This window comes from Macrobrachium nipponense, chromosome 21 (assembly GCF_015104395.2).
Source record: "Macrobrachium nipponense isolate FS-2020 chromosome 21, ASM1510439v2, whole genome shotgun sequence".
NCBI lineage: Eukaryota > Metazoa > Arthropoda > Malacostraca > Decapoda > Palaemonidae > Macrobrachium > Macrobrachium nipponense.
The window spans coordinates 63,176,943-63,191,942 of record NC_087212.1 but is presented as its reverse complement, the minus strand read 5'-3'; the positions used below and the strand labels follow the sequence as shown (position 1 = coordinate 63,191,942).

At 39.4% G+C, this 15,000-nt stretch overlaps 2 protein-coding genes across 3 annotated transcripts in view; one reads left to right on the top strand and one right to left on the bottom strand.

Annotated features, from left to right (window-relative positions):
- The window catches only part of LOC135198085 (CCAAT/enhancer-binding protein-like), a 6,296-nt gene extending 1,404 nt beyond the window's left edge, over nucleotides 1-4,892 (top strand). Inside the window, exon 2 of the mRNA XM_064225513.1 lies at nucleotides 691-4,892. Coding sequence (XP_064081583.1) covers nucleotides 691-867 — 177 coding nt within the window. The 3' untranslated portion in view covers nucleotides 868-4,892. The remainder of the gene's footprint in view (nucleotides 1-690) is intronic.
- Nucleotides 1-15,000, bottom strand: part of LOC135198084 (pleiotropic regulator 1-like) — a 142,099-nt gene that overhangs the window by 71,903 nt on the left and 55,196 nt on the right. The gene's annotated exons all lie outside the window — the stretch shown is intronic.

Sequence of the window (15,000 nt, the reverse complement as noted above, 5' to 3'; positions counted from 1 at the left end):
GTGGTACTGAAAGGGAGACAATGAATCGACACCGGTGCACATGCACTGTAATGAATCATCAGGTGTTTTTGAGAGAGAGAGAGAGAGAGAGAGAGAGAGAGAGAGAGAGAGAGAGAAAGGGGAGGGAGGGGAGGGGAGTGTAGTGTGACTGTGTGATGTATATCGGTTGTTGCGCATGTAACGGTAACGACTGTGTGCAAACTTGTTTTGCCATGAATGTTGATAAATGCCCTCGGTTATAATAACCTTGCCAAGACCAGGGAATAGTAAAATGAATCTCTCTCTCTCTCTCTCTCTCTCTCTCTCTCTCTCTCTCTCTCTCTCTCTCTCTCTCTCTCTCTCTCACACACACACACACACACACACACACACACACACACACGTGTAAAATAATTTTTTGAGGATTAAAGTCAGTGATCAAGAGTTTGAGTCATCTGTCATAACACTAGTTACGCAAATTATTTTCCTAGTACTGTACAAGGAATAGCAATTTTGGAGAGAGTTGTTTACATAAGCCATCGCAAGTAATGTGTTATGAATGTGGTGAGATGGGCAGAGTACTGCATCGCCTACTCTCAAGTCATTACCGTTATCGCGCTCTTTCTTCTCCCTTAGTCTAATGATTGCTCGGTTTCTTCCCCCTTAGTCTAAAGATTGTTTAGTCTAATGATTTTTTTTTTCTCCCTGCAGAAACTCATCATGGACAACGACAGGTTGCACAAGAAGTGCGAGTTGCTGAGCAAAGAAGTCGCGGTTTTCCATTCCATGTTCGCCAACGTCCACTGTCTACCTGAACACGTTCAACGCGAGCTCCGCAAACAGATGGACGCCTTCAGCCAGCAGCATCAGCACCTCGTGAACATGTGATGCCGTCAGCATCCGCCGTTGCAGCAGCAGCAGCAGCAGCACCAACACCAGCACCACCACATCCAAATCCACGACCTCCCAGCCCACAGCGCCTCCGCCACCGCCGCCAGTTCTCCTGAAGTCCCTCAGCCCAGCTCTCCACAGTACACATGTCTCTGATTCGGCCGCCACCTCTTCGACCGCAGCGCTGGCGCAAGCGGCTGAGGTGTGGCCGCGGGTTTGGACGTCGTCGTCGTCGCAACCTGGGGCTTCAATATCTACCAGCCACTGCAGCTGCAATGAGAGCGAGAGAAAGAAAGAAAGAAAGAAAGAGAAAGAGAGAGAGTGAAAGAGAGAAAATCACCTAGAGAAAAAGAGTGAGAGAAAAGCTCGAGCGAGGATGGAGGATGGGGGGTGACAAACTAGTCACTGATCACTGTCCGGGCGGGACACTCGAACCCCTCCTTCGCAGGTGGTTGACGTATAACCCGCATTTGACCAAATCATCATCACCATCTCCACCACCGTCGCCATCACCGTCATCCTTTTCATGATCGTGATCATTGTCATCACCAGTTCATCATCGTCATCATCATTAGCATCATTCATTATATATAATAATAATAATAATCACCAGAAGAGCTACCTGTCATTATAAAGTGGCCCTTATTATCGTGTGGGGGCCACCCTTGTAAGCATACCCAAGGGTGAGCCGCCTTATTCCTTTTGCCTACAATCAATCTCTTGTCGTTGTAGACGATCATCATCATTATTGCTATTATTGTCATTATAATTGCAATAATAAGATATTATTCATTATTATTATTATTATTATTGTATTATATTATATATTCAGCAAGAGTAAGGAAGTGCGACAAGAGGCAGGGAAAGGTACAAGGGCTGAAGGCGGGGGACCTTCCCCCCCCACCCCTGTGATATGCGTTCGTACCTTCTTCGATGCAGACAAATTTTTGCACAAACGTCTGTCCGTGTTTAACCTGAGATGTGTGGTTGATGGGTGATTATTTATGGAAGAGGATAAAAATGTAGAAATATATAGAGATACAGATTATTATATATAATATACTTCTATTTAGATATTTTAATGAAAAAGAAAATCAAACTTTGTATTTTATGTTGACCTGTAAATTAATAAAAAAAACGTGAAAGGAATATTATATCAATTATAACCCAATCATTATTTTTCAAAGTTTGTCCTCGATGAAATTATAACATGTAGACAGGTCTATGATATTCCCTAAATATAGGGACTGTTTCATATTGTATGTGTTGTATTTATCCATTCATATATATTATATATATATATATAGATATATATATATATATATACATATACGAACACATACTTCTAAGATAGTGAACACATGTATACAGATAATTATTGACTGATAATGATACAACAGACCAGTAAGAGTGTTATCATACTAAGCTTTTGTAAGCTCTTGAAAGTAGACAATTTGGTTGCCAGTATGAGTAATAATTTTTAACGTAAGTGCAATTAATGAGGAATACAATTGCTCAGTGCTTTAGCGTAAAGTGTCGAAAAAGAGAAGGAAGGAGGGAGAGAGATAGAGAAGGAATGAAGGACGGGCAGTGCCACAGGGCCAGCCGTCCAGAGACAACAGTACTTATCACTTGGTCGAACTATGAGAGTAGTGCACACAATGTGATAATATGAACGAGTGATCTGAAGAGAAGAAAATTATAATGTTTGGTCGCTCCAGAATCTAGGATTCTGAATTGTCTCCAGACTTTTGTTGTAAGATGGATTTGCTCAGAGGTGTTGTACGTAACGGCCTTTCACAGATACACTTTAGAGAAGAGAAGAATATTTTTGTAAATGTCAGTCGAATCTAACCAGAATTTTTGGAAGATGATTTGGGGAGATTTCCAAAGATGCCACTTTTGGTTCTTGTCGAATTCATCAAACGTGTCATTCTCTTTCGAAGTTTAAAAAACGTTCATTTCATACTAAACTGGCAAGACCTCCACTAAAATTTATTTTAATTATTATTACTACTATATTATTATCATTATCATTATTATTATCATTGTCAACGTCACATGAAAATTTAATGTGCTGTATGTTTTGTCAAATCACTGTTCACTGTCGGTCTGTATAGTTGTATTATGGTAATGTCAAGCTTTCAATACTTAACAAAAATCCTTATGTGTACGTCCGTGTCGTCTTCATCACTATTTTATGGGAAGTGTTCCACTTGTTGGTCGTTGCATGTCTGCGTGACATCAAGATATATGTGTATATTTATATATATATTTTGTATGTTGTTGCATTGAAGCTGTAGCCTGGGTTTCCCCTTTCTTTAGTGAAGGCTGGTCACCTCGTTCCATATGGCGGCCGAAAGCACCAATATTCTATTATTATAATAATAACAATAATAACATAGGGTACCTGATACCTTCCCTCTCACCTGGGGTCCCCTCCGGGAGTCATTCAAGCATTTCGCCTGCATTCATGTGCCCTCTTCTCTCTCTCTCTCTCTCTCTCTCTCTCTCTCTCTCTCTCTCTCTCTCCCCATTCATGTACAAACACGTACTCTTCTGAACATAGTTTTATGACATGCTTCCATACGTTCTCTCTCTCCCTCTCTCTCTCCATGTATAAATATATAGATATTTATATTTTTGTATGTATATATTTATATGTATCCATCTGCCTGTCTGTCTGTCTAACACGCATATGGCACAACAAAGAAAAGCTCAATTAATAGAATGTTCTGATCCATCATACACATTGACAATATTGCCCATTCCATATCAGTGTAAGTATATCATTATCAAGATGTAAATAGATAGAGGATGTATGTTTTGTGTAACTGTATTATAGTTGACAGAACTTTGGTATCGGGTGAATGCTGAGGATGTAGAAGAGTAAAGTGATTACTAGAGGCTATATATACAAATATATATTATATACCGTCTCCGTCCTGTCCCCTTGAATGTCATCATCCCCAGTGAAAAGGACAATATTTCTACCGAAGTTCATTTTTTACAAAAATGTTTCCCCTTCATCTTGCCGAAATTCTAGTTTCTCCTGCTCTCTCTCTCTCTCTCTCTCTCTCTCTCTCTCTCTCTCTCTCTCTCTCTCTCTCTCTCTCTCTTTTCTGTAGCTGATGAGCTCATGCAAATGTTATTGTCACTTCATTGAGGAAGCTCACTGTATACAAGGCGTCCTCCTAGAATTTCTCAGAGTAACTTTCGTCTGTCTGTCAATTTGCATTTTCTTCGGCCTCTCCAGCTGCGTTGTCCTGAACACGACAAACTCGCATCCATATCGAACTCGTACAGGGTAGAATTGTTCTTGGATATTAGTCCTAAGGTAAACTTTCATGTCATTTCATGTGCGGAGCGTTGTTAAGAGTATTTTTTTTCTGAGGTTTAATTCCGAGAATAGACCAGTAGCAAAGAATGTCTTAAACGTGTATATTGGACTGGACTGTAACTTTTGTGCTCAATTGTTCTTGGGAAGACGTTGTCCTGGACTGTCTGCCAGCGTTGCACAAAAGAACCTTCATCACACCTTGTATGTTCTGACTTCAACTCAAGTGGAGATGTCATTCTGTATTATTGTGACCGAACTTTGTAGGCATACGATTGTAAATGCAGGTTTGAGCAATGAAGCTTCTATTGGTCAGAGGCTCTTTCATTGTAACAATTGTCGAGCCTTTTCTTCCACGAGAGAGAAAAAGAGAAAGATTGGGTGAGTGAGAGGAGAGCAGTTATTGAGTTTGTTCTTGACGCTCCTTTGCTAACTCTGCTGGAGTTTCACTGGTCGATGAAACGGCTGAGAAAGTGATAAATAATTATGTCCACAATGTTAAGAAAGCATTTGTTGTATTCCTATTAGAATGTAAATGGTAAATGGTGGAGTTGAATTTCTTATGTATTGATGTTGATATGAAAGTTAAGTTCCCTTTGTTATGTAGAGAAAGAAATCACTGTATTGACTATAGAGAACAATCTGGATGAGAATCAGATGAGTCATTAAACTCTATTTTGATAAACCGAAGACTTTCATTGAGCTCCTTTCCATTTGCAGAATCTTCTAGAAGCACTTGTCCTCTGTGGGGACGGGGACCGGAAGTGGGAGGGAGGGAGGGAGGGGTGGACCAGGTAGTAACTAGCAATCATTCCACTTCATTCTCCAAATTTAGTTTTTCGTTCTGGCATTCAAAAGCTTACTAAAAAAATGACAGTCAAAGAACTGTTTGTTTTGTTCTGAAAAGGATGGAAGGGACAGTACGTATGACCTCCAAGAACAGAATTCTCTCATCCTTTAAGGTTGTCACCTCAGACCAAACCATTGAGTAGGTTCAGTCAAATCAGGCCTATTAAGTACTTCGTTCACAGTCTACTCTCTAAAATAACTATAAAAGAGATATGACGTATTTTGATATTCAATAAACTTGTCCATAAATAACTATGGCAATTGTGATAAAAAACCGTAATAAGCGGGAAAAAATTGACAATGTTTTCTTGAATGATGTATGTCAATCAAAGCACCGCATTTACAAAACTCAATGCCAGTAAACAAAAATGAATATAGACAGAAGTAGTTGTGGGTTTTAAATAAATAAGTAAATATATATATATATATATATATATATATATATATATATATATATATATATATATATATATATAGATTCAAAGTTGGCGAAGTAAGAGACATATGAACAATAACAAAATTAAGTCTAAGAAAATGTAAAAATGACGTGCAGAAATCCAAAGAGCTCAAACATTAATTTAGACTCAAAATGAAGCTCCGCTAGAGAGAGAGGTCACAGACCCGTCGGTGGAGATCAAACAATGCAAGCATATCGCTGTCACTTTGGTTCAAAAGGAGTTTTTCACTGAAACACTTTAGCTACAGAAGTGCAGTACGTAACGTCTGACATAACAGGAGCCAGAAAAGAATTCTAGACGACAAATTACTCTTATTGAGATGATCTAGTCGCAGTCTACTTCTGCGTTATGGTAGCTATCCTGCAAACAAAGAGAGAGAGAAAAAACCTGTTTATTACCCTTTATAGCCAGTTGCACCATTGAATATATACTAAAGGTATTGCTCATAAATTGGTAAATATTGTTTCATACAATTTTCTGACACGCATTCTCTAAGCCTTATAACATTATATATATATATATATATATATATATATATATATATATTATATATATATATATATATAATATATATATATGTATATATATATAATATTATATATATATATATCCTTATTATATATGATTATCCTGCCGCCAACCTCATACTTTCAAACAACAATTATTTTCATTTCCTCGACTTTTCTCAGACAGGGAATCGTCCTTAGCTATTCAGAGGAATCAAACATTAATGCTCAGTACATCACTTTTCCACATCTGACCCAAAGAAAGGGCGCTCTACAAACATGCAATCATGCTGTATGTATATATTATATAATTATATATATATATATATCTATATATCTATATAAAAAAATCATATATATATATATATAGATATATATATATTAATATTATTAATATATATGATATATATTATGTATATATATATATATAAATTCTAAGAGAGATAATTAAGGTGTATTACCTTATTATCTCTCTTAAAATTGGCATATATAAATATATATATATATATATATATATATATATATATATATATATATATATATATATATATTATATATATACACATAAAAACAAGTAAAAAATGCGGCGAAGCAATCGAGTTTTCTGCACAGTGTACAACGCTATAAAAAAACTCTCAGCTATGACTCGGTGGTGGCCTATAGCGGTGCCAGACGCACGACCACGGCTGACTTTAACCTTGAATAAAATAAAAACTACTGAAGCTAGATGACTGCAATTTGGTATGTTTGTTGGTTGGAGGGTGGATGATCAATATACCAATTTGCAGCCCTCTATCCTCAGCAGTTTTTAAGACTGAGGGCGGAGAGAAAAAGTGCGGATGGACAGACAATGTCATCTCAATACTTTTCTTTTACCGAAAAGTAACAACAAGGGACACAGACTGCCTATGTCTTATGTTGAAAACTATAGTTTAAGATGTTACAAAAACGTAGGAGGTTTCATGAAGTGAGTGAGTATTCGGTGATTGCACACCAGGGAAAAGGAACAAGGAACACTTGCGAAAGATAGAGCGCTCAGACACTGACCTGATGGCAACTGTGAGAGAAGAGTTTATATGTGATCAGAAAACAAAAAGGGATAAAGATGGCATAAACATAAAGAGACGTCCAAGAGGTCTCATAAACATAGATGCTAAAGTATTTATTTCAGTGAAGGTTAAATTATGAATGAAACCGTAGGTGTAATATTTGCCAAATCAGCATTCAAAAACTCATGTTGGTGTAATAATATGTTTTGAATCAACACTGAAAAGGAAGTTCAGTGTATTTGCTGGATCAAAGCAATGAAGACACTTGGAAATAATTTGTATTGATGATCTAGATCAGCGAAAGTGTGGTCCGCGGACCGTGGAATGTTCCAAGGGGTCCTCAGGATAATGTGAGGAGGAAGCGTTTCTGTTAAAGTTCACTAAAATTTGTGTGCAAAATTGCAAAATTAATAATGTCGTGAAAGTTACTTTAAGTAAAATGTTAACATTTATGTTGAAGACAAGCTATCAATAAATAATTCAGTAGCAATTTTAGTACTATATACTATACCCTGAAAACGCTTTTAAACTCAAGAGGGAAATGATCATAATAAGGGGTCCGCTACATCAGTCATTTCAACAAAAGGGGTCCGCCGCACAAGAAAGTTTAAGAAACACTGATCTAGATGCAATAAACATAGTATATGAGCAAAGAAAACGAGAACATTGGTGAACAAGATGCTGGTAGCAACCGGCTGTCAGAGAGCCTCACTGAAGCAGCCAACTGAACAGAGGGTCCTGAGGGAAGGAACACGGATGGCCACTGAATAATACCTTTTAGGATTCAGGAGCAACGTTAGTCCCTTCCCATTCCAGTCCTGGAATTAGCAAGCAGTCTTACCTTATCTAAGAACCACTCCCACCCCCGCCCCTCAGGGCTAAACATTCTCAATATCATTTCTGGTTTCAAGTACCGTTGTCTGTCAAACTGCATTGCTATTTCTATCGATCTCACATCTTTCCCTCAGAACACAATGCCTTTAAAATTTGGTGTTATTTTTGGACTTACAATTATTAAAGTACTGGGGATGTTGCAAGAATCGAGTGAAATTGATTTATGAAATTTGGTCGTAAGGCCCAGCGCAGGGGCACTTTCTGCCATTTGCTTAAAGTGAAAAGAGGGAGTTGGAGTGGTTGGACAGCAAGATGGAAGAAAGGAAGTGGGAATTCAGGTAAAGTAAAATGTTATAAAGATGGCGCAGCTAGGGGTTGAAGGGAAGCTACAAACAACCTTTAATGATGCAGTAATGTCTACAGTGAACTACATAAAGTACAATGGTGGTACTCACCCCCTATGTGGCGGTGGCATGTTGCGAGAATGGCACATAGGTACCGATTATCTTGGAAAGTTTGCATATATTGTAAAAGCATAACTATATTTATTTCTTAGTTATTTTCTTTTGTGCAGATGAGCTCAAGACATATCACATCTTTGCGGAAACACGACAGGCGAAACCGTTTTTCACCAACAAAACTTCTGGTTGAACGATGCGGTCGAACGCAAGTGGTCTCTATGGAACTTGCGAAGCGCAGCTGGTCGCAGTTGATAACTAACCAGAACTTCTGCGGATTTGATTTGACCTTAATGAATCTGAGGGTGTCAGGCCTCACTGGGACACTTCTGTCTATTCTGCGCTGAAGACAGTAAGAAGGAATTGGAGCGGGTGGACAGCAGAGTAAAGAGATCCAGAAAATAAGGAAGTACAAGGACATAAAGGAGGAACCGGGAGACAACCTCACAATTGCACTGAAAAGCAATATATAGTTGCAGAGACTGGCCATCAAAACTTTTGCGGAAACATTGCAACGAAAATTGATACGTTTCTTCAACAGTTCCTTGTGGACGGCGCAGCGGAAATCGATATGAATTCACACTGACAAGCTCAGTACATGACAACGAAAGAACAAACTTTCGAGTTGGCTTTAACAGCTACTAAAACCCTAGGAGTTACCGTATGGTTTTTGTTTCTGGTAACCAAGCTCATTTTCTCTAGTAACAAACGTAGATATCAACGATGAGTAGTCAAACCTCCATGTTAATTATCTGTCCCACTGTATCGTTATTTCATTTTTTATTGCATTTCTCTCGGTTATTTGTGAACACGCAGACGGTATCGTAACTCTCGTCTTTTGCAGTAAATTGCTATCGATTTCCGCTGCATCGTTCACAAGGAAAAGCTGCAGACGCTATCGCTTTTCATTGCAGTGCTTCCGGAATGTTGTCTCTCAGTTCCTTCTTTAGGTCCCTGTACGTCCTTTATTTTCTGGATCTCCTTAGTCTGCTGTCCAACCCCTCTCATTAATTTTTACTGTCTTCAGCGCAGAATAGCCGGAAGTGTCCCACTGCTTGGCCTGACAGCCTCAGTTTCATTAAGGTCAAATAAAATCCGCTGAAGTTCTGGTTCACAACGTTAGTGTTCCAGTAAATATAATTTGTCAACCTCATTGAAGATGAAAATGAGATCCTCAACCTGAGTGTCGTTTTAATATGGAATCCGCCCTTGCCTCTCACTCACGAAAACTGATCTACTTATAATTCATTTTTATGATTAGAAACTGTCTTGTTTAAAAATTGTGTTTGTGGGAAAAAATGCTTAGTCTTATGTGTTCTCAGTGAGTTCAATGTGCATAGCTTGGCAATCGTCTCTATATTCAAAACTATGTGGCCTGATAAATGTATCCTCCTCAAAAAGGTTAACATTTACGATGGGCAGGTCTTCGTCGATTTAAATGTTTCAATCTGTCTCAAACTAAGATGGCAATAAAGGTTTGGATCATCCTTTGTTATTATTAAGACTGCCAGATCTGCCCTGGAATGTTTCTGTTGTTGAGAAATGTATCCCATGAAGATATTTTCAGTAACTTATTCTTCAATAAACTCGTCATCAGAGATGCATCATTCCCAAAAGACCGTTTTTCAAGGTTACCTTTAAGGTACAAGGTCAGTTTCCCAGACCAAAGTATTTGTTTGTGAAATATTCCATCAGTAAGACGGTCAAATAATGATACCAGTCTCTGGCACTTTTCCATCTGTCATCAAGTGTAATAAAGTGAAGAACAAAATCTAAAATTTAGGTCAAAGGCCAAGTAATGGAAATTTTGAGGTCATTCAGCGCTGAAACTGAAATTAAAAGTAAAAAGGTTTGAAAGGTGTTTTTACGTTGCATGAAACCAGTGGTTATTCAGCAACGGGACCAACGGCTTAACGTGACTTCCGAACCACGTCGAGAGTGAACTTCTATCACCAGAAATACACATCTCTCACCCCTCAATGGAATGCCCGATAATCGAACTCGCGGCCACCGAGGTGGCAAGAAAAGACCTATACCAACCACGCCACTGAGTATTATTATTGCTATGTCAAATTTTCTCGTACACAGCTTCCCAAACCGAAAGCAAGTGTTATACATCAGAGTAGACAGCATCAAAGTCGATTTGAAGAAATCGAGATTCACATCCGCTTTCAAGGATGTCTCGTACGAAACATGTCAGACCCAAATGGGCCATAAAACTGTACTACCTGTTTCCCATAATGTTCTATGGCGCCCAAGTAGCAAATCCCCTTTCCCTTTTACTGAGATGTGCAGGGTGTTCCCACCCCCCCTTTGTACTCGGTCTTTTCGGGTGGGTCATTTAGCTACACTCCCTTCCTTTGCCGTCCAACTGACCGGATCGAACTCCGGACCTTGCAAATACGAGCGATCATATACAAACATGTACTATATTGAATAAATATATAATATATATCAATTTATAATTATATAATTGTATATATATTATTATATATATAGATATATATATATTATACTATATATAATATATATTTTTATATATATTATATTATATATATATATAAATATCTCCGAATATCTCTTTATACTATAGTAGATTAACATTAACTGTGCATTTGATGTCTAGGCCAGTCCCTTACGACGCTCCTGATTGGGTGTTGATAAGCCAATCACAGGGCTGGAAACTCTCAGTCTCTCGAGAGAGTTCACATAGGCAGGATGTATGTTCCACCTCTCCTGAGGGGTACTTTTGAAAGAAGTATCCCCCAGGAGAGGTGGAACATAGATCCTACCCATGTGAACTTTCGAGAGAGACTGGGAGTTTCCAGTCCTGTGATTGGCTTATCAACAGCCAATCAGGAGCGTCGTAAGGGACTGGCCTAGACATCAAATGCACAGTTGATGTGAATCTACTATAGTTCTTGGTAATATAAAGACGAAGACCAAAACCAATGAAAATGAGAGAGAGAGAGAGAGAGAGAGAGAGAGAGAGAGAGAGAGAGAAATAATCTAATTTAAGAGAATATATCTTGCGTAATAAACGACTCAAGGGACACAAAAGAAAGTAAGTAGTGATTTCATCTTGAAACCGAGAAGAAGAAAGAAAAGAATGACCAAAATGATTTAAGGTCCTGTTCCGACAATGCATCTATGGTAGACAGTCATAGGAGCGTTCCAGGTCCATCGGTACTCCAATTATGGGATCTTTCCCAGATAGTGACCCAAAGGGTTTTCGGGAATCGTTATCTAGAACTAATATTTCTTGGGGGCCATTATCTTTATGTTATTTACAGTCTTTTGTTTATGATTTTATGGTCATTCCCAATGAGCTTGTGGTACTAAACACGCCTCATAGGTGGATACATACCGGGTTAAAACCCTTTATGGGAGGTCGCTATCTAGGAAAGGTCCCAATTATGAGGCGGAAACGTTTGTTTGTATGGTGTTTTGACGTTGCATGGAACCAGTGGTTATTCAGCAACGGGACCAACGGCTTTACGTGATTTCCGAACCACGTTGAGAGTGAACTTCTATCACTAGAAATACACATCTCTGACCCCTCAATGGAATGCCCGAGAATCGAACTCGCTGCCACCGACGTGGTACGCCAACACCATACCGACCACGCAAGTGAGGCTGAAATGGAAGTGTGGGGATCCTAACAAGCTGTTTTGTTATTAGCTTTGCTAAAGGAACCCGAAATCCATTGTCTTTAAGACATATTACCCAGACCTATAAGAGGTTTCCAGACAGGGTAAAGGTGATAATGGCGGCCATAACATCGCACCAAATATCGATTAAAATTGGAATACAAAATCTAGGCGCAAGGCCAAGCACTGGGACCTATGACGTCATTCAGCGCTAAAAGGGAAACTGAGGGTCAAGGAGGTTATAAAGGTGTAACAGGACGGAAAACCTCGCAGTTGCCATATGGAACAATTATTAGGAGAGGGTGTAATATCAGACGGGAGAATATGAACAGAGGTACTGCAAAAAGAATGAAATGGGTTGTAGCTATAGTAGATTCACATTAACCGTGCATCTGATGTCTAAGCCAGTCCCTTACGACGCTCATGATTGGCTGTTGATAATGATAAGCCAATCATAGGGCTGGAAACTCTCAGTCTCTCTCGAGAGAGAGTTCACACAGGCAGGATGTATGTTCCACCTCTCTTGAGGGAAACTTTTGAAAGACTTAGCCCTCAGGAAAGGTGGAACATACATCCTCCCTATGTGAACTCTCTTGAGACTGACTGAGAGTTTCCAGCCCCATGATTGGCTTATCAACAGCAAATCAGGAGCGTCGTCAGGGACTGGCCAAGACATCAGATGGACGGTTGATGTGACTCTACTATAGGAGTTGGGGGGGAGGCTGCAGAGAACCAAAGACCAATGACCTCAAAGGAAGCGAAGAGTTCAGAGGAAACACGTTCTCAAGCAACTGCTTCGGAAGGACGGTAATACTATTTCCTTCGTTTTCCAGAACCGAAGGCAAAGCGCCCTGGTTCAATCCAGGATTTGCTCTCCTCGGAATCCGAAGTCCTTCCTCACCTTGGCAGAATTTATAAAGGGATTCGGATGCATCAACAGAACCGGATGGCTAATGTTTTTACACCTATTTCCTAATAGATTCGACGTTACCTATACATTTCTGATCTTGTTGACATGAATGCCTCAGACGTAAATCTTTAGTTACATAAAAGGAAAATCTCCCATATCTGTGAAAGAGAGCAATAAGTAACAGGAATAGAGATGACAAAATACTTTCCCACTGTTTCATTTCAAACATCAGTATTCTGAGAGAGAGAGAGAGAGAGAGAGAGAGAGAGAGAGAGAGAGAGAGAGAGAGAGTCTTTCAGCTGACCCAGAGATTTATTACTGGATGATGGGAGCCACTTGTAGAGGACTGGAGAGAACATGGCCGAGAAGGAGTATATCCTTAACTATCGATGAGACGATAACCTTAATCTCGCAAGAAAATGCCTGATATACACCCGTAGAACAAAAAGAAAATGGCCAGTTCCGCAACAAGAAATACCTTACCTTGAGGAGATAAAAACCAGATAAAAGTGAAACAAGATCTTTTCCTTTTCAGTCTATTCTAATTTTTTTCTTTCTTTTTTTTTTTGCCCTGCCACACCCTCCATCCCGCCTCGATTGGTGCTGTTAACTATTCCAGATTTCACTTTTAGCGGATCATTCCATCATGGGTGTGGTTCCCAGGAAGAGAAGGAGGTGCCAGCGCTGGTTCTTGCCCACTTCTATTTACATAGGTTTGACTTACACACACGCACATACAAACGCGCGTGCACACACAAAGACATACATAGTATATAAACATACTCCGACATGCAGAAAGCAGCTTAAACATAATTTAATTTACCGTGTAACATGCCATGTGTATGCTTGTAGAGATGTTAGCTTATGTATTCCCGCGAACCGATTAATGGGTCCACTCCACCCACAACATTTATTCCGGCTAAATTGCAGTTCGGACCGACGAATGTTCAGTCGGGTGATTGACGGTACAACTCAAAAGACACAAGTAACAGAAATACACTCATTTCCGAACTGAACACAGGAAAGAGAAAGGCTTCCTTCAAAGAGCAAACAGACAGACAGATAGCAATGGCAATCTTTAGTACAAGTAATGCTATGCAAATCAGATTGTCTGCGTCAGTTTCAGTCCGAATAACGTCTGCGTTGACGATCTAACTCTTTTAAAGAAAAAATACTTTATTTCTATGGGAGTTGCTTGAAGTTTCCCTAGAAGGATACGGCAGTGCGTGTGGTCTACATGGCAGTCTGTTTCTTAGGTTTTATCTGTAAGTTTTCATTATTCGTATAACAGATAGCAGAAGTAATTAAACGTAAGTAAAGACAGATCAAAATTACACCTGACCTGTCATCAAAACCGCGAAGGAATCAGGGTTTGTTGAATATTTCAACTGAACATCTATCCACAAACAGTATAAACAAGCAAAAAAATGCGCCGATGTTTCTTCGGTGTAATCGAGTTTTCTGTTCAACGTATTATCAAGACCATCGAAAACAGATCTATCTTTCAGTGGTCTCGATATAATGCTGTGTCAGCCGCAGCCCATGAAACTTTCAGCCACGGTGATGGCCTGTGCTGTTGGCAGCCGCAAGATCATGGCTAACTTAACATTAAATAAAACCAAAATTTCTGAGGATAGAGGTCTGCAATTTGGTATGTTTGATGATTGGAGGGTGGATGATTGACAAGCCAATTTCCAATGCAGCCATCTAGCCTCAGTAGTTTATAAGATCTTAAGGCAGATAGAATAACTGCGGACGGACAGACAAAGCCGTCTCAATAGTTTTCTTTGATGGAAAACTAAAAATACGATATGCTTTGTTAATTTAGGACCCAAAAGGAAAGGGTTAGGTTCACTACAATTCTGTCATGACTCAATCGCATTGAAAGATGATGATGTAGCTGTTTCCTTCCCAATTGCCCTAATGTTCGAGACTCCCAGAAAAAGGACAGACCCTTTCCCAAAGAAAATTTTCCTGCTGTTGTTCCTGATCATTAGTCCGCACTTTTGCCCCTTTCGGTAGTTTTGACCCCGGTAGTAGTCGCCAGTTCCCGGGGCCCCACCCCGGGTAGTAGTCAGC